This window comes from Chaetodon auriga, chromosome 16, assembly GCF_051107435.1.
Source record: "Chaetodon auriga isolate fChaAug3 chromosome 16, fChaAug3.hap1, whole genome shotgun sequence".
Lineage (NCBI taxonomy): Eukaryota > Metazoa > Chordata > Actinopteri > Chaetodontiformes > Chaetodontidae > Chaetodon > Chaetodon auriga.
The window spans coordinates 17,359,468-17,381,774 of record NC_135089.1 but is presented as its reverse complement, the minus strand read 5'-3'; the positions used below and the strand labels follow the sequence as shown (position 1 = coordinate 17,381,774).

Here is a 22,307-nt window from a genome sequence, read left to right as displayed (position 1 = left end):
CACCAAATTAGAAAATATCAAATACATGCAATGATGACAACAGGCAGGTATCATATCATGATGAACAAAAACAGGCCGTGTAACCTCATTCATTCTCACTGATGTCTCAAATGAGATAAGGTGGCTTGATATCAAATGCTATCAACAGATAATGCGGTTGAAGACAGTATGTGGATCCTGCAGTTATAGTAGCAATATCACCTCTTAAAATAAGGGTATTTATTTTAATTCAGATATGATTACACTCACTGCACAGTCCCAACATCTGTTGTCCTCAATGTTTAGACTGTGCGGAAAGTTCCATTATGTAGGTGTTTCGAGTCGGACACATCTAAATGACGTGCTCATAAAAACAAGCCGGAAGTACTGTCGGGTAAACTCACGTGTACAACATGAAAAATACAAAAAAGCACAACAATGTTTCCAGTAAGGCTAAATTTAAGCCAGGATCCAAGAAGAGAGAAAACAAATGCATCATTACTTTTGACGACAAAGACAGACAGTAAGTTTACCTGCTGTTTTTTTCTTAACATGTTGCTGATGTTAGCTAGCATCTTAGCGTTAGCCGCCACAGACCCATTTCAATATCAGGCTAGCATTAGCTCTCACAATGTATTTTTTGTTATATCAAATTGATCTAACGTTATCCAGAATATGTGTTGTGTGGGTTGTTTATTAGAATACCAAACCAAAAGGCTATGTAGTATACAACTTCACAGTGCTGAAAGCAAAGGATGGGAGTTAAGTACTCACATTCTCACGTTTAAAACACGAATCTTTGAAACATTACGGTGTTGTGCTCAGTGAGTCACTTACTGTGATACAAGTTTACTGACCAACATGTCAGTTTGAGTTGTAAAGAAGATATCTTCTATAAAATGTACGAAGACAAGTTTGATGATTGATTGATTGAAATTATTTGTCATTAATATATAAACTATGTACATGATTTTATTAAAGTAGCTGTTTATCCTTTATGCCACACAAACCTGCAGAGACTGGTTTGTTAAGTTTCTTCCTCTTCTGCCCTGTCAGGGAGTATTTAACTGGTTTCCACAAGCGAAAGGTGGAAAGGAGGAAAGCCGCGGTAGCAGAAATTCAAAAGAAAATCAAGGAAGAGCAGATCAGAGTCAGAGAGGAAGTAAGTGTACAGTAAACGAGGGCAGAGTTCAAATCTGTTTCATGTCGACACAAATTGAACTGTGTTCGTCCAACCTCGAGTGTTTGGCTCTGTGTCTGCTTTCAGAGGCATAAGGAATACATAAAGATGCTGAAAGAGAGGAACGAAGCCCTTGGTGAGTTCAAATCTCACAGGTCATCTCACTGATTTGTATCACTTGAGAATCTCTGCTTATTTGTTTGTTTGTTTGTTTGTTTGTTTTCCTCATGTGATCCCATCTCTCAGAGGCAGCTGAAGATGATCTGGAAGAAGCTATAACCAGCACAACAGAGTCTGTGCAGTACGATCACCCCAACCACACCGTCACCGTGACAACCATCAGTGATCTCGACCTCACAGTGGCTCACCGCCTTGGACCCGCAGCCAATCAGGTAGGACATTTAAAGCCTGGAGTCATCATTTTCTTCATCCTGATGAGGCTGGATTATGCCAGTTTTACTGCCTGTAAGTCTATCTGACAGTAAGTGATGCTTAAATTATTGAACAATAATGATGCTGATGGCAATAAAACTTAATTAACACAAGAGTCTTTGCTTTCAAGGTTAATGGGGAGGATGAGGATGAAGAACAGAGGGAGGAAGAGGAGGAAAAAATAGCGATGCCAAGAAAAGCTGGAAACCCAATCGTCAACAAAAAGTGAGCCGTTCATCATGCAGATCTCTACGTTTTTTTGGTCATAAATTCAATACTTTTGATGTTTTGGCTTTTACTCAGGACAACACTTTGGCCTCTGACAGCTTGATGTTATTTTTGACCTTTTTATAAGATAAATGGCTGATGACATTCCTTCAGTCTGTCTTCCTGTCATCCTCCAGCCCTTCTCAGTCCGGCTGCATGTCTTTTCTTTTCTCTCCCCTGCTGCTACAGGATCCGCTCCTTAACTGCGTCGCTCAACGCTTTCACCAGCAAGCAGAAGAGGAAAGGGAAGCAGGAAGGCCGGCGAGGACGAGGCAGTCGCACAGACAAGAGACGCGGTGCCACAGAGGGTAAAAACAGAGGCGGGAAGACCAGCAAGTGGCAGCGACGGCGAAACACTGGGAAAAGGGTGCATTGTCAGGACTGAAAGAGAGCGCAGGAAATTATACTGTAGGGTTCCAGCTTTGAAGAGACTGGACGACTTGTGTGCGAGTCCACAGCTGAACAAACTGGACTGTGGAGTATTTCTGCTCCTGTGTTTCAGCAGGACGTGCCGCCAGACTGCCTTTCACGACATCGCTCAAATCTTGTGCTCAAACGTGTACTTTTGTATCTTTCAAAGCGAAACTGTTTTTGTAGCGTTACTTCTGAAACATGTACAAGCTGTTCTGTATTTACTTAAGTTTTCATGAAATAAAAGATTAATCTTGCGAATCTGTGACCCGGTGATGCAGCCACTAACTGTCAGTGTGCTCCGTGTGGAATTTTTTTCTCTTGCCATTGTTTAATAGGAAACCTGACACTGTTGTCAACATCCTCTGGAGAACATCAGGAAATCAACCCTTAGCTCTGTTTCCCCACAGCTCAGTATTACCTGTGTGTCATCTAAAGGAGAAGCAGCTACTGTGTCTCTTATAGAACCTTATTGGAGAACTTTACACTTCCAGTGGTTCTAATGTATGTTAAACCCCCACCTCACCAGTGTTTATTTATTTACGTTAACCTGAGCCAGTGTGTGCCAGCTGTCACTAGCATGAGCGTTTCATTTCGCTTTCTAAAGCCCATGATATTTAATACAACCGCTCAATGGAGCAACCGGCAGGCCACTGGCTCCATGTTGGCTCCGGGTCTGCGCGAGCTTCAGGGTCTCTCGCTGTGTCAACCGAGAGCCGTCATGGCCGTCGTGGATGCTTCAGTTTCACTCATTGTCAGGGGAGCCAATCGGATTGATTTGAGAGCCTGGCAACTCGGGAGGACAGAGAGCATGGAGAAGAGGAGGCATGTGTCTGATGGGGGTCTGGTGGGCAGTTTAACCTGGGACTCCTGATGACATACAGAGTGGAGCTGACAGCCGGAGCCTCTCTAATCAGGTAGTGCATCAACTTTACCATTTTTATATCAAAGTCATCACAAATTTCTTCCTACCATTTTCACTGTCCTACTCGTTAGTCGGCTCATTCATTATTAGAGGCTGTGGTGCCTGTAAAAGCTGTTTGATTGCAGTGCATGTGCCTTGTGTTTGGTTGTAATGCTGCTCTGAGGGGAGCTTTGACAGCGCTCTGACTGGATTGTGTTTCAGGGTCCTCTAGTGTGATTAGTTATCACCTGCCTTAACAGTTCCACTATAGATCTTGCGTGAACCATGAAATAACAGATCCTCTTATCTGCCCATTGTGAGCTGCTTCACTGTCCTTACGCCTCTCCAGCAGTGCAGTGTCACAGCCAGACTGAGCAGTGTATAGGGTGGTTTTACTGTCAGGAACGCTGTTATAGGTTTGCTCTTTCTTATTTCATCTCACACTTTTGCAAGAGACTCTTTAAGTTTGGAAAATATTTCATTCAACAGGTCCCTTCACATCAGCACATAACATTGTTATAGTTGATTTCATAAGTGCAAGATGTGTTGACACAGAATTCTTCCGGTTACACTCAGCAGAGGGGTTACTTGTGTTATTACTGTTTGCTGTATGTGTCATTGTGATGTCATTCCTCGCCCTGCTGTTGTTTCCCAGTTTTCCCTGCGGGATGCGATGATCGTGCAGGTTCCCCCTCCGCACTCACCATGCCCCTCTCCGGCGATGAGCCCGTCTGCCCCAAGTTCCAGCCCAACATCTTTGACCCCTCCCGCTGCCACGACTGCCTGCGCCAGAGGCACCTGCACGCCGGCGCAGGGGCGAGCACTGAGGCAGCACCACAGCAGAAACCCACAGCAGAGACCGGAACCGGGACGAAAACCGGGACTGATGCTGGGATTGGATCAGGGAAAGGAGTGTTTTTAACACCCATCCTGTCCCAGGCAGAGGAAAGAGACACCAGCAGCAAGGTAAGAAAGAAGAGAGGGCCGGAGAGGAAGAGGGAGGGAGATGAATGGGGCAGCTAGGTAACGGGGCAGAGATGGGAACAGGAGAAGAATAAGTGCTGAGTGATGGGATTAGCTTCACCTGAAGAAAAGGTGAGCACATTGGATGTCACAGGTGAAGTCAGAAAGACACTGAGGTTAGATGTGAAGTCAAAGGAAACAGTGAGGTACTGCTGTGCTGCTCGACTCCGCTTTAAGCAGTAATGGTGCACAAGGTGAAATACTTTAGAATAGAAAAGGGTCTATTTAAGTTGTCTTTTCTTAGACAAAAGATCTTCTCGCTTGACCCAAAAGTCAGTGTGGGTGGAATCACAAAGGGCCTTCCAGTTAAGGGCAGACAATGAAAAACAGTTCATGAGGTCATGTATGAGTGTTTGCTGCCTGTGAGTAAATTAAGAAAAGGTCAGAGATGGAGAATGAGAGTTAAGGAGGAAAGGAGCAGGGTGGAAGCAGTGCCTTCCATTATAAATTAATGAGGCTGGTTCACTTACTGCCCTACTGGGAATCACTGGTAATAGTAGACAGAAGGATAATGTACAGAAAGGTTGGGAATCACTCTATACAGTATTAAAACTCTGACAACTCTACTTTTTTTCTTTGCTTTTTCTTGCTTTTGTGATATAACCACAGTTACCTCATGGCAGTGATTTGTTTCAGTCCACTGTATACATTGAACTGTATCACCATAATTTTTAATCCCTAACCTGTAGTTTCCCGTAGGTTGAAGCGATCAGTGCCAACGTCTGACATTTACAGACAGTTTTAGATTCTTTTTGAGACAAGAGAAGGCTTTATGTCAAGAAAAAAGTGATGAAATGTTAATGAGGAAAAGCCGCGAGCCAGGTCGAATTACACAGGTGTAACCCTAATCGAACAGCAGACTGAACGTGTGTGTGTGTGTGTCAGGGAGGACGGAGGGGACAGACACGAACCCTCTGCTGGAGGACATGAAGCCGGGCAGACACATCTAGGATTTACTTTGTACTGTATGCACTCCCTTACTCTGCATGCTGAAAGTGCTGTCATTTGTCAGTGGTTTCATACTGACATTTTGGTAAGCATTGCCTTAGAAATACAGTCCTACTCTGGGACCTGCAGAGAGATGGAGTTCGCTGCGACGATGTGATTGGCCCGTGTCTTACCTTGTCATCCTATCAGGAGGATTCTGATGGTCTGTCGGTGGTGAGCAGCTGCTGTGATGTCAATGGAGGCCGTGTGGGTTATCAGGAGAGCTCTTTGTGCATCCTGAGCCCCGACTGCGAGCTTTATATCTGCGACGGTGACGACGACGACAGCACTGACAGGTAGGCGTACTGGCTGGTGATAATAAGTCATTTAGGAGAGCTAGTGCAGGTGGAATTATAGACTTTAATGTATAATTTAAATGTTTTTGTGAACTAGATTGTCACCACAGGACTGTATAATCATTTAAAAACTCTGGCAACTACTGTGGTCTGTAGTCATATATTTTGAGTCTTAGCAGTCTGCCTCATCATGTTCTAACACTCATGCTGCATGATGCACTTGTGTGGTAACTCTATGAAATTCATGTTAGACTGATTTAATTGTTCTCTCTTTTCCATCTTTGGCCTTTTACTTTTCTCCACTTGCCCTCCACACTCCCGATCTCTCACCTTTCTATCTCTACTCTCGTCACTCTCCTCCCACCTGCTCTTCCACTTAGCTGTCGAGACCACAGTGACTATCTAGAGTTCAGCGGCTCCATCAGTGCAGAGGACGAATACCTGCCCATCCGTCGCCGTTCCACCAAACTCGGCATGACCCGGCTCGACCCTCCACCCCATCGGCCCAACCCTCGGGCTTGGATGGACGAAACTCGGAGCAGAGACAACTTCAGCAGTCGATCGGGTGTGTGAAAGCTGACCTTGTATCTTGCTCTGTTTGTCACTTATTTCATTCATTTCCTGGCAGATGAGGAGCTGGAGAAGATGCAGGATTAGAAGCATAGTAACGAGGAGAAACAGTATCAGCTGATCTCTAATTGGAGCACATGCAGCTCTAAATATGAGTTCTGTGAACCGAGCCTTCAGTAAACCTATAACTTACAGCACTTGACCAATCCATATCCAGTTACAGCCAAAGGTGTTCTTTACTTGGCAATACTGTTTGATGTCACCAGCTGAGGTGTCTCAGAGCAATTATCAGTAATACAATATAGCTCCATTTGTGTCTCTGGTTGTTGCTCAGCAGTTGAACTTTGATGTGGAGTATTTCTGTTACCCCTCCTCTTTCTATTTCTGTCACACTGTGACTTCCGTGTTTTTCCAGGGTTAAAAGCAGACAGAGAGAAGCGGGAAAGTGGCTACTTCTCCCTGGGGAGGGCAGCAGGTGCCCATTTACTCCGCGATAACAGCCCACCTGCTCCTTTTCGCCATTTTGAGAGAGGGCATCCCATCTTCAGCAGCCGAAACGTAGAGCCAAAAGACAGCATCCCCTTCAGAAACCCTAATCTTGGTGTTGCCTCTGAAAGGCAGATAATAAAGGATCTAAATGAGGACCTGCCAGTGGAAATCCCGCCTCCTGACCCCTATGAAATTGCTGTTGAGGTTGAGGCACAAGTTGGCCCCCGGTCTCCAAGTCCTACTCCTTTTAAGATAGCAGAGTCTCTCGCCTCCACTGGGCGAAAAGGTTTCAGCAGTTCTTATGGCCGGGGAAGCCCTTCTTCTCATGTCCCTCCCTATCAACAGACAGGACGTTTTGACTCCTCCAGGAAAGGCTCAGCCCTGCAATCTCGCTCTTCTTCTCCCTCACGTGGAAACTTACCATTCAGACGCAGCGAGTCCGCCACCTCTATCAGCAGGCATAACTTTGATGATGGAGGGCGGACTCAAGGGATGGAGGTAGGATCCAGAAACTCCTTTCAGGGCACACGTGGGCGACGTGCTGAGTCAGGAACTCTGCCAAGAAACTTTAAATCGTTTGCTAGTTCAATCAAATCCCAGTCCAGCACCACGTCTGATTTTAGGAGTGCCTTGAGAAAAACAGAAGTGAGTGGGTCTTTGAGTGGTCGGGGTCGTGACAGCCGAAGTTCATCCCCCTCAAGAAGGGACTGTAACCCTTCAGGCCAAATGTCTCTTCACAAAATTACCAGCAGTTCATCCAGTGGACGTGGGCGGGACAGTCGTGCTTCGTCTCCGTCCAGGAGACCTTCCAGCAGCGTGCGTGACAGTCGCAGTTCCTCACCACCAAGGAGAAATTACAGCTTGTCTGGCCAATCCCTCCTTCGTAAATCTGAATCAATTATGTCTCTCAGTGGACGCAGTCACCATGGACGCTGTGGCTCCCCCATTAGAGAAGGCTATGACATTGAAAGCCAGGCACTACTACGTAACCCATCAGCTAAGAATGGACTGAATGATCAAGAACATGAAAGCCCCAGCGTGAGTCCGTCCAGACGAGGTTATGACACAAGCCAACCTGTGCTCCGTAAGACTGAATCGAGCACTGTTGGTAGCATTCGAGGTCGGGACAGCCGTGGTTCCTCTCCTGGGAGGAGAGGCTATGAAACCCCAACTCAGTATCAGCTTCGCAAAACAGACACCGGTGGCTCATTACATGGCCGTGTTTGTGAAAGTCGTAACTCGTCCCCTTCGAGGAGAAGCTGTGACTCTCCTTCTCAGTCTCTGCTGCGCAAGTCTGAAATAAACAGCTCCGTCAGAAGTCATGGTAGCCACAGTTCATTGCCTTCAAGGAAAAGCTATGATGCTCCTGACCAGCGCTCACTGTGGAAAACGGAAACTAGCTGCTCCTTTAACAGCAAAAATCACAACAGCCGCAACTCCTCTCCCTCTAGAAAAGGCAACAGTGACCCGCCAGGCTACTCAATCCTCAGAAATGCCACTAATGGAGATTCCAGCCATTCCTTTCAGAGAAAAAACACTTGCCATGACTTAAAATCCGACTCCAGTCGCTCTCCATTCTCCTGGCGGGAATCAGCTCATTCCCACCGCAGCTCCTCGTTATCTCGTGCCGCTTCACCCTCTCGACAGACCACAAATGGCAACAGAACAGCTTTTGTCACCTTGGAAACACCCAGAAGCCCCGGCAGTATCAGATCTGCGGTTGGCAGACATGTCCATGAGGATCGATCCCATAATGACAAGAGGCCCTCCCAACGTGCACGGAGCCCCTCTCCTTCACCTCAGATTCAAATGCGGAGGCACACCTCATCCCAGAGCTCCATGGAGTCCTCAGAGTCGGGCCAGCCGTCGGTGGGGTCCACAGGACGCAACAGGGAGGAGTATGCCATGATGGCAGACGTGCCGAAGGTCAAAATGATCCATCAGAGAGAGGGACCAGGCCTCATGGGGCGGCTTCAGATCCAGCAGCCATCTCGGAGACAGGAACTCTTTAAACCGGCCAGGTCAGACTCATATTACACCACAGAGAATGAAAGGAGTGGTGTTGGCAAAATATTCAAATACTGTATTGGTTAACACTATACTGACATAGTTACAGATGTATGTATTTTCATGGTATTTCGCAGTGTTCTTCCACACCATCAGACCAAAACACTTATAAACTGTTCTGCTGTTTCAGCCACTCCCTGAGCAAGCATCCCTCCAGAGAGTGGGAAGATACAGGGGACACTGAGAGAGACTGGCACTATGGAGGCAGTGGGTATCTCTCTCGAGCTCACTCCTCCACCTCATTGCAGGTATGCTGGCAGAGGAGCGGGAGAGTTTTATTAAAGGATGAAAAAGTTAATGAAGCTGAATTTTTTTTCCTCTTTTCACTTCCTCGCATTCTGTATTTAGTGGTCTTAAACCATGTTTTATTAGAGTAACCTTGATAAAGCTAAACAACACTGGGAGAATATTACATTACATTACAGGACAGGGAGCAGAGAGAGAGGCTGGGAACTGAGCATTAAAACCCCACAGTGGTATGTGCATTATGCACCTTTCCCCCCTGCACAATATAATCCAATGAATTGCAGCTTGTGCTCTGTTGTTTTCACCTGCATAATATGTTAATGCTTAACCACCTCTTCCCCATACCGTACACCAGATTAGAATAAGCCTGTGGATGTGAACTCCCGGGTTTTCTATGTGCACTCAGTCAGACATTATCTTCATAACTGCGTGCTGTTCCTTTCCAGAGGTCTGGCAGTCCCACAGCAGACGAGGGCACTTCTTGGAAAGGTAATCAGCACAGATCAGAACAAATGCAGGTATGTGATATAGCCAGTCCCTTTACAGTGAATATGTGAACTCTCACTATGCGTATGTGTGTGGAAACAGCCACATATATGTGGGTTATAGTTACAGTTGATTTTGCTCTTATTGCTAATATCTGTAGTGAAAATAACACTGTAAACCTGTAGCACACATCCAAGCTTTATTGCAGCTCAGCCCATTTCAGTATGCGGTATCTTTGTTAAATATTTACCAGATATGCTGGCAGCTTGTCCAGCCTTCACACAGATCCTGTCTATGACCGTAAAGCTTTTATGTACTTGACACCCTAACCAGCTGGCGTGTCAACAATATCTCCAACTCTTTTAAAATTAACTTTTAAGGGTTGGTTCTTGTGTGTCTATAGACTTCGCCTACACCCTACAGGCATTTCATAAGACTGACTGAGCTTTGTCAATTGTGGTCTGCTGGGGCATGTGTTGAAATTCCTGAACTGAAACCAATAGCTACCAAGAGAGGATTTTGGAGGGGTGGGGGGGTGTGCCACTTTGTTTGCAAGCCCGAAAGATTTTCAGGCAGGAATAATATAGCAACCAAATGTCGTCGGTGTGTTTGCAAAGTTGGGGATGACCAAACTTTTCTTTGTGAAGGACCCCCAAAATTTTCCAGAGGCTTGGTCCCGGAGAGTGGGAGGGAGTGAGACCTCACATTGAACGCTCACATTTATACGCTTTCCTCCCCCGATAACCTCTTGTGGGCGCAGTTCATCGGAGCTATATTGTTCCTCATGCTGCCGGGGACCCTTCTGGACCCCCCTCAGCCCCCGGAGGTCCCCGAACACAGGTTTCAGAGCCAGCATCGTGTGGTTAGGCAGGGTTGGCTTGTTTTCTCAAACGATCTTCGCGGATCCGCCCAGGAAGTGGCTGAGAGGGAGAGAGCCGCGAGCAGAGACACAGCCGAGGCAAAGTGTGTCGATACGCGCCCACGACTTGTCAGAAAGTTTTGAAGTTATTACTTTTAAACCCCAAGTTTGTCGGCGTTTAGTCGGAGGAGTGTACTTTCCCCTTAAGCCTGGTCAGACAGCCTGCCGTGGACGCTGGCGGTCCGCTTGATTAGGTTAACATGGGTATGAATGGCGGGGGTTTCTCTGATTTCGCGTAACGTCGGTGCCCTGCGAGAAAGTAAGGATTTTGGCCGAGAGGTTTAGCTAAGCTGAAGGGTGGAGAGGAGAGGAAGAAGGGTTTTTATTCGCCAGAGGTGACGGTGCTTTTCTTTTGTCTCTGTTTCACCGTTTCTGGATCCTGTTATCATGACGGTAAGTTTACACCTTGAAAGCACTTCTGTTTTTTCCTGCCTGTCGCTCCTTCCTGAATATAACGTTATGTCACATAAATGTATATATACTGAACATATTGAGTGAACCCAGTCCCAGAAAGTAAACATTAAGTATATCACTTTGGTTTAAATGTTCAGTTTTTTAAACAGAGGCTAATGTGGGCTGCGTAGCTAGCTTTTACAGGTTTGTTTGAGTGGTGGGTGTCCACGTTAACGCTCACTGAAGTGGGCTCAGGTCCGCCGTACTGCTAGCTTAAAACTCACACGTTTTTTTTTACTGTGCTATCATTTTTATTGTACTCCCATGGGCCCAGCTGAGTTAAGAATTGCACATTTCCCTTCCTGTGACACGTCTAACAAATCCATACTGGTTTCCAGGTGTTGTGTAGCTCCATCTGTTTACCCCGAGTTGTTTACAGTAGCAGGAAGCGCCATAAGCCATTAGCTTGTCCTGGATGCGTCAGATGGGACGCATGTTTGCACATTTGTCAAGAAAACCTTGCAGATTTGTTTTATTTTATTTATTTATTTAGTATGTGTAAAAAAAAAAAAAAGCCAGAGGTAGAGGAACTGTCCTCACAACGAGTGCATACATGTGTCATTACCCCTCTTCATACTATTCAGAGAGTAACTCAACAGAAACCAGTGGAGAGCCCTGCATGCTGTCATAGGCCCAAAGACAGATCTCCTCTATTGTGATGGGAAACAGAAGGCTGGAAGAGTGGACGTTGTCTCAGACTGTCACCGCTGTTTGACCCTCGTCCCTCTGTCTCTGACCTTTGAAGCAAAGTCACTGATCTGAGCAGCAGCACTGTAGGGTCATTCATTACAGTCGCTGCCCTTTTCTCTGTGCCCTCCTGTGGCCGCTCCCTGACCAGCTGATGGGTGTGTGTGGACCAGACAGCATTCATTTCAGATGAGGTTTTGACACAGAGCTCGCTCCAGTCGTTCACCTTCGCACACTCAGTTGGAGGTGAGGAATGGAAACAGACAGAATGAAACATTAATCCTCCTAATCTCAACCTCTAAAACAAGTGTCCTATTGTGTTTAAACTGGCACATGATGATGCAGCCATTATTATTTCATCATGACAATACCTAAAAAGTCCCTGGTGATTTAAAACATTGCCATATCATTTATCAACGCTGAAAGGAAATTTAGGCTTGTCAGATATTAGTAATCCACTGATATATTCTTCACACAGTGTTGCTAATTTCATTATTCCCTTAACACGGTCTATTGGCAGTCACCAGACCTTAAAATTTGTTAGATTAAAGAAGATCAGTGGCACAGATGAGCTGGTTTATACAGAGGAAAAACTGGGTGGTACCGTGGCGTAGGGGAGCACAACTGAAGCCAGGAAGGGAATATAAATACAGAAAAGGGGTGGTTAGAGATGACAGGACAGGCAGGAGTACAAACAGAGAGGGAGCAGAACAACTTGATTTAGCCAGAGAATCAGACAGAGAGAAAAAAGTGATGCGAGGCCAGAGGGAGCCGAGATGACGTCTGCATAAAAAGATTTAAAAGTGAGGAATGTGCACGCTCGTGAAGAGAGATAAGCAGAGTGAAGAGTGCACGCTGGAAAAAGTTGCCTAATCTTAATCTGGGATCACCACGTCTTCAGGTACCAGGGGTTTTCCTCTTCCTGCCGTCGTGTCAAAGGCAAAAACGAGCCTGTTGTTTCTGGCAGGACTGAAGGGTGGCAGGAGTAGCTTCAGCAAGAGATATGCAAAATATTTCAACAGTGTTGAGTTATGAAGAGCAGAGTTACTTTAGACACTTGTGTTCCCACTGCAAATTTCCTGAGGTTTCCAGATCACCCCTCCCATCACTAATGGATGTGCTGCTCCGGCTCCTAATCTTTCGATCTGTCAGATGTTCTGTCCTCATCCTTCACAGGCGTGCTTGTGGTTTCCTGTTGGTTCTCACACCTCAGATGTGTTTTTCTGTGCAAGCGTTGCCCTTTGTTTTCATTTATCTGCTGCGCTGCAGTGCAACACAGCAGCACGCTGGGGCATAAATGTTGTGTCGGCGCTATATTAACAACTCAGGGCTTTGTTGAATGGTTGAAATGTATACAAGAAAGTGTTACAACTTATTCAAGACAGCAGATCATTTTGTGATAAGAATATGTTCATGTGACCTATAAAATATTAAAAAAAGGTATATAAGTACAAATATAACCGTGCCAGCACCGATGTTACTGGTCTCAACATGCGCTTAAAGAAAAGCAAGTTCCTCCACAACAGAAACTTGCTCACGTCCTTTGTGGCAAAATAAGCATGCAGCATTGTGTCTGTTGTCTTCATGCACAAAAATAGAATAAACCTGTGGTGGTGTGGTTGCTGATTTCTCATAAAGAGCTAGAGTTACATTGAGTACGCCCCACCCTTCCATACCTGTTTTTCACTTTATTCTTCTTTCCCTGATCCTGTTTGCTGTCACTGCTTCTTTTTTCCCTGTTTTATCCTTTGAGACTTGTTTGTCATGAAGGATTATATAAATAAATGGACAGCAGAGCTCCTTCCCTCAGGTTTCCTATTTTCAGCATTTCTGTCAAAGCGTTTGGCTGAAGCTGACACTGCACTGTGCTCCTCCCCTCGCAGCCCGACCTCCTGAACTTCAAGAAGGGATGGATGTCCAAACTGGACGAGAGCGGAGAGGTAAGGACCGGTAATTCTGAATGTCGTGCTCCCTCCATCCCTCCTTCCTAATGAGAAAGGTTGAGTGTAAGGCGATAGCGGCACACTGTGCTCGTTATCACAGTAATAGACTCGTAGCTTGAGGCTCAGCAGGTGTCTCCTCTCTTCGGATGATATGCTTGAGTGGATGAGCTCCTCGCGTCACACATCGCACGCTGTTCCTCTGCTGCTTAATATGAGGCCTTGCTGTGTCACTGTGGTGTTGACCAGGCTTTGATAAAGCTGTATTTAGTGCTGCTGTGTCAGATGTTGTCGTGGTGTTCTTTGCATGCTTGTCTTATTTGAAGCCTTGGACTAATTGATATCTGCTGTGTTTCTCCAGTGGAAGAAGCATTGGTTTGTTTTGACTGATGCTGGACTGAAGTACTACAGAGACTCCAGTGCAGAGGAGGTATGTCTTTTAAGTTGTTTTAATTTTGTAGTTATCCTTATGTTCATTCCACACACAGTTGGTTGGGCACCTGAATTATGACAGTCAACCCTGCTCCTGTGCTTTCTGTACAGAAAGATGACTTGGATGGGGAGATTGATCTGAAATCATGTGTGAAGGTGTCTGAGTTTGACGTGGAGAAGAATTATGGGTTTCAGATACAGGTGAGTGTTTGTCTCTCATAGACTGTGCATGTGTCTGAATTTCATCTTTATATTCGTCCCTTGTCAGCGTGAACCACACCCACTCTCAAGTTCCACACAGTATTTTCTTAATACTCTGTTATCATGACATCTCTGTCAGTATCTCTTCCACCTCTCTCTTTGTACCTCTTCTGTCACATCTTCTTGTCTCCTTGACCCGTTTTCTCTTTTGTTCTGCAGACGCGGGAGGCCGCGTTCACACTGTCCGCCATGACAGCTGGGATCAGGCGGAATTGGATAGAGGTTTTAAAGAAGAGTGTCCGGCCCAGCAGCTCTCCAGACCTCACACAGTAATTAACAATTTCACTGTACAGAACTAATTAACTTTTTAGCTTTTACCATTTAAGAATTCACACCTTCCTCAAATACTCAAGTTTATACGATGTAGCTGCGGGTGCATCTGCAAAAGGTTGCTGAAATAGAAGAAGTATTTTTTTCTATATTCAAAGTAGCTCCTCTTGCATTACCCTCTGAACTATTTTGACTTTTTCGCTTTGGCTTGGGTAGCTTGTGTGGGGCATTTGTCACTTGCCAGGCTCTGACGTTCAACTTCCTGCCATAAGAAGCAGTACCAAGTTGTTTTTGAAGTCGCTTTTTTTTTTTTTTTTTTTTTTGCACTCATTTTAAGGTTGGTTGCCTCAGCCTGCCTGTCTGAACTGCTCATTTCAGGTCTTGCTTCAGCTGAGCCTTGGCTGAATACATTCAGATAAGAGGCTCTGTTACTCACATGCACCAGCAGCTTTGCCCTGAAGAGTTTCAGTGACTGTATGCTTTGGCTGATGCTGATGAATCAGTGTCGTTAATTACTGGGGGTATGAGTATATGTTCTGTAATCTTAATGACTCACCACCATCAGCTGTGTGTTCAGTGCTCATATTGAGGCTTCAGAAGAAATCACACCTTTATTTATCATTATTTTTTTATTTCGATAGCCTTGATTTCTGATTATTTGTCTCTAATCTCTTCTAGATTACCTGACAGCAGCAGTGACAAGGAAAACTCTCAGTCTCGCTTTGTGCTGTCGTCCCGTCGCCCGTCATCGCGTCACACCGACTTTCAGTCTGACATTCCGACCGCCGCCTCTCCCGCTCAGCGCAGGTTTGACTATGTTGAGCTGTCCCCCGTTCCCGCCTCGTCCAGCCCTCTCCCAGCCGGTCAGAGAGAAGCAGGGGAGGGGCAGGGGAGGGAGCACAGCCAGTGGCAGGAAGAGAGGAACACGAGCAGCCAATGGGAGGCTGTGCTGTCCAGGAAGGGCACCGGTGTGGGATCGAACCAAAGGCTGCGCACCGCGGAGGAAATAGAGAAAAAGTGGGCTGAGATTGAACGCATGCCGTTAAAGGAGATGAGCTCTTTGCCGCCAGCAGGATCGCGGTCTTCCAGCCAGTCAGCCAATGAGGCGCTGCAGAGGGAGGTAGTGCGTGGAGATGATTTTCCAATTTGCAAATTCAATAAAATGCAAATTAACTCTTCATCTGTGCAGATGAAGTAAACACTTCCTGTTTCCGCCTGTTAACACTTAAGTGTCTATTTTTCTGACTTGCCTCTCCTCTTCAGCAGTGTTTTTCATCTAAGATATACAGTAGAAGGTTAAAAAAAAAAAAAAAAAAAAAAAAAAAAAAAGATTATCAGCTGGAGTAGGATACAGATAGTGATATGGGACGTACTGCTGAAACCCCTGTCTGTTTTTTTTCTCTGTGTGCTGTGATGTGTGTCTTTGGTTTGAACCTGATTGCAGTCTCTGACACTAAAGCAGCACTACGAAGCTGGGCAGGGAGCTCTGCTAGATGCTGATCTTTCATTAGATAATTCATTTAAGAGAAGAGAAGCCTGTGTACAAACTGTGTGTGTATTCTTGACTTATGCTGTCATTACAGTGTAATGAAAGTTGAATGTGTCCTCCATGTTTAGGCTTCTTCTTAAGCTCGAGTCAAATCAGGCTTTGAAAGGTCAGCAGTGGTCGGAGTTTAAGTTCAAATAATTTGAACTTTGAGAGCCAACAGCCATGAAATTATACCTCACAGCTGGCATCCTGTTTCTTCGTATCCTGCTATGCTAATCCTGCTAACTCCATAATGAGTCAATAGGCCTCTGTCCCCCTCGTCTGTCACTCAGTGGGCTTTACCTCCGTCTTTGTCTTTTCTCAGGTGGCGTCACTGAGGCAGCAGCTGGAGCAACTAGAAGGAGGGAGAGGAGGAGGAGGAGGGAGAGGTGGAGGAGGTGTGAGGAGCGGCTGCGGCCCTGAGGCCCCCTGCGGCCGCAGCCTGGCAGCCATGGAGCGTGCTCATCGGCAGGCGCTGGAGGAGCTGCAGAGGCAGCACGACCGCCAGATGAAGGAGCTGGAGGCCGAGAAGGACCGGCTGCTGCTGGAGGAGACCCAGGACACCGCACGAGGTCAGCGGGCCAGACGGGGTTGAAAAGAACATCAAGACCACAATGAATATGGCAAAAAGTTACAGCACTAAATGTAGCTTTAGCTGAGCCATTAAATTGTTGGCTCATGTGATGAAGAAGAACTGCATTGAGCATTTCCAACAGGGCGTTTATACTCTTCTACCATCCTCCTCCTCCATATTAGGGTGTTGAATGCCTGTGAATTCAACAAATGTAATTTAATATACATCATATATTGATGCAACACTTCACCTGAAATTAACTGTTGTATCTAAACATCCTGTGTAGAAAAAAGGTTAAAATTGTAACTTTTTTTTAGATTCATATTGAGGTTTTCTCAGTTGGTCTTGATTTCTTTTACCTCCCTGAGTGTCCCTGCATTTCCCCCAATCAGGAAATGACCAGGAGATCATGTCGAAGTTGTGCAAACGTTGGTCTGTTTGTGTTTCAGTCATGGAGGCCTTGAAGAAGAAACACAAAGAGGATCTGGAGAGAGAGGTGGAGAAAGTCAAAAGGCTGAACAGCGGGGTGCTCGATTCACAGACTTTGCTGGTCCAACAAGAGTAAGTAACTGTCAGTCAGTTTGTGCCAGTGTGGTGGAGGTGTACACCTGTCAGCCAGGTGCTTAGAGGCAGTGGAGAACAAGCTAGCTCAGAATCCTTAACATTACTGACACCAGAGGCAAACATCTGTTTAGAAAAAATAGCTTGTTTTATGTTGATTGATTTAAGTGCTAGTTTAAAAACACATAGTTTTTTAACCTTTATTTAACCTGGAAGTCCCTCGAGATTGAAAGCTCTTTTCAGTTAGAGTGTAAATAGAAATAAAACACAGCGGAGAGGAAACAGACTAAATCCAGCTCAAATAAAGCAGGTGCATTTCTCAGTCATGTGGACTTTTAACATTGCTTTTCAAAAGGGATGAGATCATTAAAATGTAGTATGCTCTGCAGAGAGTCCAGGGAGGCTTTTTCCCCTTCAGCTCCTCGTACACCCTTTGAACCTGGTAAGGAAGCACCTGGTGGAGTTTACCCAGCATGGCCCTCAACACAAAAAATATACAAATGAAGTTGTCCATGCAGACTTAGTGACGGCCAGTCTATCAAATCATGAGGTGAACAATGAGGAGTATGGAAACCAGAGTTGGTTATAAATCATTGAGCGCTGTGGTCCACAGAGCCTAAACCTTGCAGCGTACAGAGGCAGCCTGCACGTAGACAACACCACCATCATCCTGGCTAACACGTTAGAACAAGCCCTGTTTCAAAAATAAAAACCTATTCTTAGTTTCAGCTTCTTCACGAGATTTTCAGTGTGTACTTTTAAAGAAAGCTTGTTACCCAAACAAATACCTAAAGACTTTTTCAAGTGAGTCCCCGTTTAGAATGGAGTGTAGAGACTTGTGTTACCTGGGGATATATTGGTAACGAGTCTGATATACGGGGATATGAAAGAGTTTGTGAACCGCTTCTCTTTCTCTCGGGGCCTTTAGTCCATGTTGCCTTGAAAATAAATTGCTGGTTGTAGCCTGGCCCTCGGCCTCCGTCAGCGCGGGCCAACACTGGTAATTTATGTGAATAGCTCTCTTGTGCTTTAAAGTGGGAGCTCGTCGGCCACAAATGGCTTTTCTGTGAAATAAAAGGCAGAATCTGCAGACTCCACAACAATCCAGGCTTCCTTGTCTAAGCAAGGCCATTACCACAGCGGCCACGGGGTCCTGTTAGGCACTGAAGGAATGCACAAGAATTTGGTCATGGATTAGTTTTCCTTTGTAAGCTTCACAAGGCCTTTGACACAACGCTGTCTCAGTGGCTGCTACTGGAACCCGCTCTTAGAGCTTAGCTGTGTTGCCTACTCTGCGTTTTTTGCATGCTCGTCCTTATTTTTGTGGTTATTGGTCATGAGCAGTGAAGATGCTTTCGAGCCGCAGCAGGAAATACTTGCCTCATGAAAATGGAAAAAGAAGCACCCTCCTATTTTTTCACAGCGTGTTGCTGTTATTAAATGTAATCAATACTGTATGATAATGTTACATTTACTTAAGAGGTACGTGCAGAGCAGAAAAGAGGAGCTGCCGCTCAATGGGAACATTTCTTGCAAGATTATTCTTGGTTGTGTGTGCATGATGTGTAAGGAAAGGTCGTCCCAGCGGAGCCACCGCTTTGCATCTTTCTGTAGTTGTTTCATGTCTTTCTGTATTCTCTCCTGCTCTTACAGTCAAAAGAAAGCAGATGATGTCACCTACATCCTGTTGTGATTTTAACCCACAGCGTCGCAGTTGTTATTCCTCCTGTTCAGTTCACAAAGAACATGAACGCAGCTTCACGTGTTATTCTTCCATTTGCGCAGGGCAGAGAGTCAGGCCATTCAGAGAGAGCTGGCCGGACTGTCCGAGCGCTACTCCCAGAAGTGTCTGGAGCTGAACCGAGCCGAGCAGAACAACGCTGAGAGGGAGAGGGAGATCAGCCGCAAGGAGAGAGATATGGAGCAGCTGAGGAAGGAGAACCAGGTGAGCGAGCAGCAGACTGTTAAAACAGAAGAAGAGGAGCAGTCTTTTCACAATGAAGTCAAAACTGGTTCTCCTTCATGTTACACTGGCAGGTGTCATTCTGAAATATAGCATGACACCTTTATGGACTGTGTAGTTATAAGTGTTTTACTTCAGAGGGTTAGAAAAAGCAAGTGTGAAGTCTGACCCTCACAGGAACAACAAGAGACAAGTGAAAGGTCGCGTTTTGTATCTGTTACTTTGTACGATCCACGCTTAAAAAAAAAAAAAGGTGTGGAGTCTGTGGTCCGGCTTTTGTCTTTACAGTATGTGTGCCAGCCCATGGGCTGCATTCAAATAATGAGCACATGTTTTCTTCTGCAGGACTTAAAGGCCCGTTTGATGGAGGAGATCGGTCGTGTACAGTCTACCATCACAGATCAGCGCTCAGACGACAACAAAGACAGGACGCCCTGCGAGCTAGAGGTAACCGCTCTTACACTTGAAACTGAAAGTGGGTGGGTGGGGGTCTGTGCCTGTTAACCCTCTGAACTGACAGCCACATCCATCAGATGTGCACAGGTGGGAGAAGTTCTACTTGCATTAAGAGCTGAAAAAGGTTGATTACTGTGTGATCATTTCTGTTCTGATCGAGTCCAAAAACACCTGCCTCATACGGATGAGAGAAGCTGTGTTTCTATTGGATCAGATCACTCACAGAGGCACCTGTGTGGAACAAAAGGGAGCATCAAGCATCATTTTCTTGACAAATGATCCTTGAAAATCCTCTTGTAGCTCGACATGTTGTGCACTGTACATCATTACATCTAATCTGTTAACAAGTTCAAATATGACATTACTGTATCCCACAATCCCTCCAGGCCCCGATCAAGGTGCCTTAATGTGGCGGCAGCTCTTTCCATCCCTATTAAGTCTATAAACTCTTCCATCAAACTGCTGAACTGAAACAGGTTGGACTTCTTATCCTCCAATTCACAATAATTTTCCTTTGAGCAGCAACACAACCCGATGTTACGCATCTCATTTTCCCGACAGATAATCCATCTGTTTTCTCTCCTACATGAAACTCAGTTTGACTTCATTGTGTTAGTGAGGGGCAAACGTGCAAGCAGTAAGTTCCTCAAAGCCGGGGAAAATTAAAAGTCAAGTGAACTGACGCTTTAAGTCTTGGGGGGAGAGCAGGGAAAGAAATATCTGAAGAGACTCTGCAGCCTTTCAGTCCGCCAAGTAAAGCTCTGCAGAGATTCCATCATGCACACGTGTTAAGCACGGCTGAAAAGCACTGCACTATCCAAGCGAGTTATAAAGCTTTGCTGAAGGACACTGAGCCTGGCAGACTTCTGGAGGAGCATCAGTTTCAGAAATAGGCCGCCCTGCTGTTCAGACAGATGGCACCCAGCCTCTGAGGGTCATTAGAAGGAAAACCTAAGGTAGCAAAACTGGAGCAGTTCATTTACGCTCTCTCTCGTTACTAAACTGGTCTGCAGTTTTCAGAACACAAAGGGAATGTCATGATAAATGGTAATTGGCCAAAAGCCCTCTGTACTCTGGAAACCACTGAGAATCCACTGCGTCGTAAATCAGCCAGAGCACAATTACTGAGCATTTCTGGTGGACTCAAGTGATAATTAGAAAGGATTTAAGAGAAAAAGATGTTTTGTTTTCTTTCTTCTTGGCAGCAAAGAACAACTTCACTATGTTGTTTTGTTGTTTTCTCCCAGGTTCTCCTCAGGGTGAAAGAAAATGAGATAGAGTACTTACACAAGGAGATCAGCTGTCTGAGGAACGAACTGCAGTTTCTGAACACGGTACGGTGTGTGTGTGCGTGTGTTGGTCCATTTCTACAAGCATGTGTTTTTTTTTTCACTATTAGATGAATAAGGTGGAATGTTAATCCTCATATCCTTGAACAAAGTCTTTGTTAATTGTCTCATAGTCTGAAAACTTTCAGAGAATGCAGCGCAACAAAGATCTTTTTGGCTTATGTTGCAAACAGCAAAAACCAGTGAATTTGGCAAAGTCCAGCCCTGCAGGATGCTCTGCTGTTTGTATTATACTGTACATTCCCTGCTGTGGTGATTCATAGAGCGAATGGCATGTTACGCTATATGAATAATGTCACATGAAAACCATAAATATAGCGTGTTTACACAGAAACAAGAGTGGTTTTTCAGAGATGGTGTGACATCACTCAAAGCCCCACTGCCACTCTTTGCCTCACAGGAGAAGCGGCTGGCCTGTGAACGATACACGGAGATACTTGAGGAGCTGAATGGGATGAAGGGCCGGAGCGAGCGAGAGATCCAGAGTCTCAAGGAGCACTTGAGGCTGGCCATGGCTGCTCTGCATGAGGGGCAAAAGCTGGGAAACAGCCTGGACCACTGAGGGTCTGCAGCAGGTACCGCTGCTCTGGCAGACGTAGTGACAGGTGTGGACTGATAGAACAGACAGCATGCAAAGTCACACTAATGCGGCCAACAGGTCACGGCCTCGGTGGAGCGTTTGAGAGGCAGAGATTTTTTATTTTAATTTTTGTTCATTCGTTGTGTGTGTTTTTTGTGTTGCAGGTGTGTCTGCACCACAGTGACTGAATCAAACAGGTGTACAGAAAAGCAGAGGAGGTGGTTGTTGGACTTGTACAGACCCAGCTGTGCGGGGACCATGATAGTGCCTTAGTTTTCAATCATTCTGCCAATGAGCAGCAGAGAGTAGCTGTTAGCTGGTTTCATTACACTGGGCCACACGTGACATGTAAAACTGCACTTTTTGTTTTTTATCATAGCTCTCGTGTATGAGTGCGCATTTGGTCTGAAAACTGGAATACTTGTTGAGTGATGTGTTTTTTTTTTTAATCAGGTAATGTAGAGTTCATACTGTATGAGCTGTATAATTGTCTCATTGCCTTGGTGTCTTCTGCCTGAGACACAGTTAACATAACAGTTACATGAGAGCTACTGTCATCTCCGTTTTCTTTTGTACAGCTTTGAGTCGTGTTTACTCTGTGAAAATGGAGCGTGCTTCTTTTAGAAATGAGAGTTCATCATTTGCTGTAATTATTATTTTTTACCTGGAGACAAGTGTGCTTATCTAGTATTGCGTTTGTTCAGAAAAAATATAGTGGGATTAATACAGGACAAGACGGCAGACCTTTCTTATTCCTGAATTAGAAGTTGATCTATGATTGTGTAGAAGCAAATTCAGGCTCAGCTCTCTTCGGGATGCTTGTAAAAGCTGTTGAATGAATGTTGTCCCGCATCACAGACGTCTTTATTTTTTAAACTGTGGCTGAGAGGCAGGAACTGTCGAGCTTCCAGTCACCCCTGGTCATTACTGGCATTAATGTGCCACCATCACAGCAAATGACAGGTGTTGCATCGATGAGCCAATGTTTTTTTTTTTT

General features: G+C 45.4%; 3 protein-coding genes across 4 annotated transcripts; all 3 read left to right on the top strand.

Annotated features, from left to right (window-relative positions):
- Positions 1-333: 333 nt before the first annotated feature.
- On the top strand, positions 334-2,555 carry nol12 (nucleolar protein 12). The gene is made up of 6 exons (XM_076751753.1): positions 334-502; positions 1,036-1,141; positions 1,247-1,295; positions 1,406-1,551; positions 1,722-1,816; positions 2,048-2,555. The coding sequence occupies exons 1-6, from the start codon at positions 393-395 to the stop codon at positions 2,241-2,243; spliced, it is 702 nt and encodes a 233-aa protein (XP_076607868.1). The 5' UTR covers positions 334-392; the 3' UTR covers positions 2,244-2,555.
- Positions 2,556-3,878: 1,323 nt separating this feature from the next.
- On the top strand, positions 3,879-10,340 carry LOC143333891 (uncharacterized). Its single transcript, XM_076752266.1, has 8 exons — positions 3,879-4,139; positions 5,334-5,479; positions 5,860-6,044; positions 6,465-7,036; positions 8,342-8,559; positions 8,736-8,853; positions 10,098-10,199; positions 10,251-10,340. The coding sequence occupies exons 1-8, from the start codon at positions 3,879-3,881 to the stop codon at positions 10,338-10,340; spliced, it is 1,692 nt and encodes a 563-aa protein (XP_076608381.1).
- triobpb (TRIO and F-actin binding protein b) lies at positions 10,253-22,304 on the top strand. Of its 2 annotated transcripts, none has more exons than XM_076751739.1 (13): positions 10,253-10,649; positions 13,280-13,336; positions 13,698-13,766; positions 13,880-13,969; positions 14,189-14,298; positions 14,978-15,419; positions 16,153-16,399; positions 16,851-16,962; positions 18,748-18,907; positions 19,271-19,372; positions 20,629-20,715; positions 21,131-21,335; positions 21,475-22,304. In XM_076751739.1, the coding sequence occupies exons 1-12, from the start codon at positions 10,644-10,646 to the stop codon at positions 21,290-21,292; spliced, it is 1,644 nt and encodes a 547-aa protein (XP_076607854.1). In that variant the 5' UTR covers positions 10,253-10,643; the 3' UTR covers positions 21,293-21,335; positions 21,475-22,304. The 2 variants fall into 2 exon arrangements, with proteins under 2 accessions (XP_076607854.1, XP_076607852.1); XM_076751737.1 differs by having other exon boundaries at positions 14,978-15,422.
- Positions 22,305-22,307: the final 3 nt, after the last annotated feature.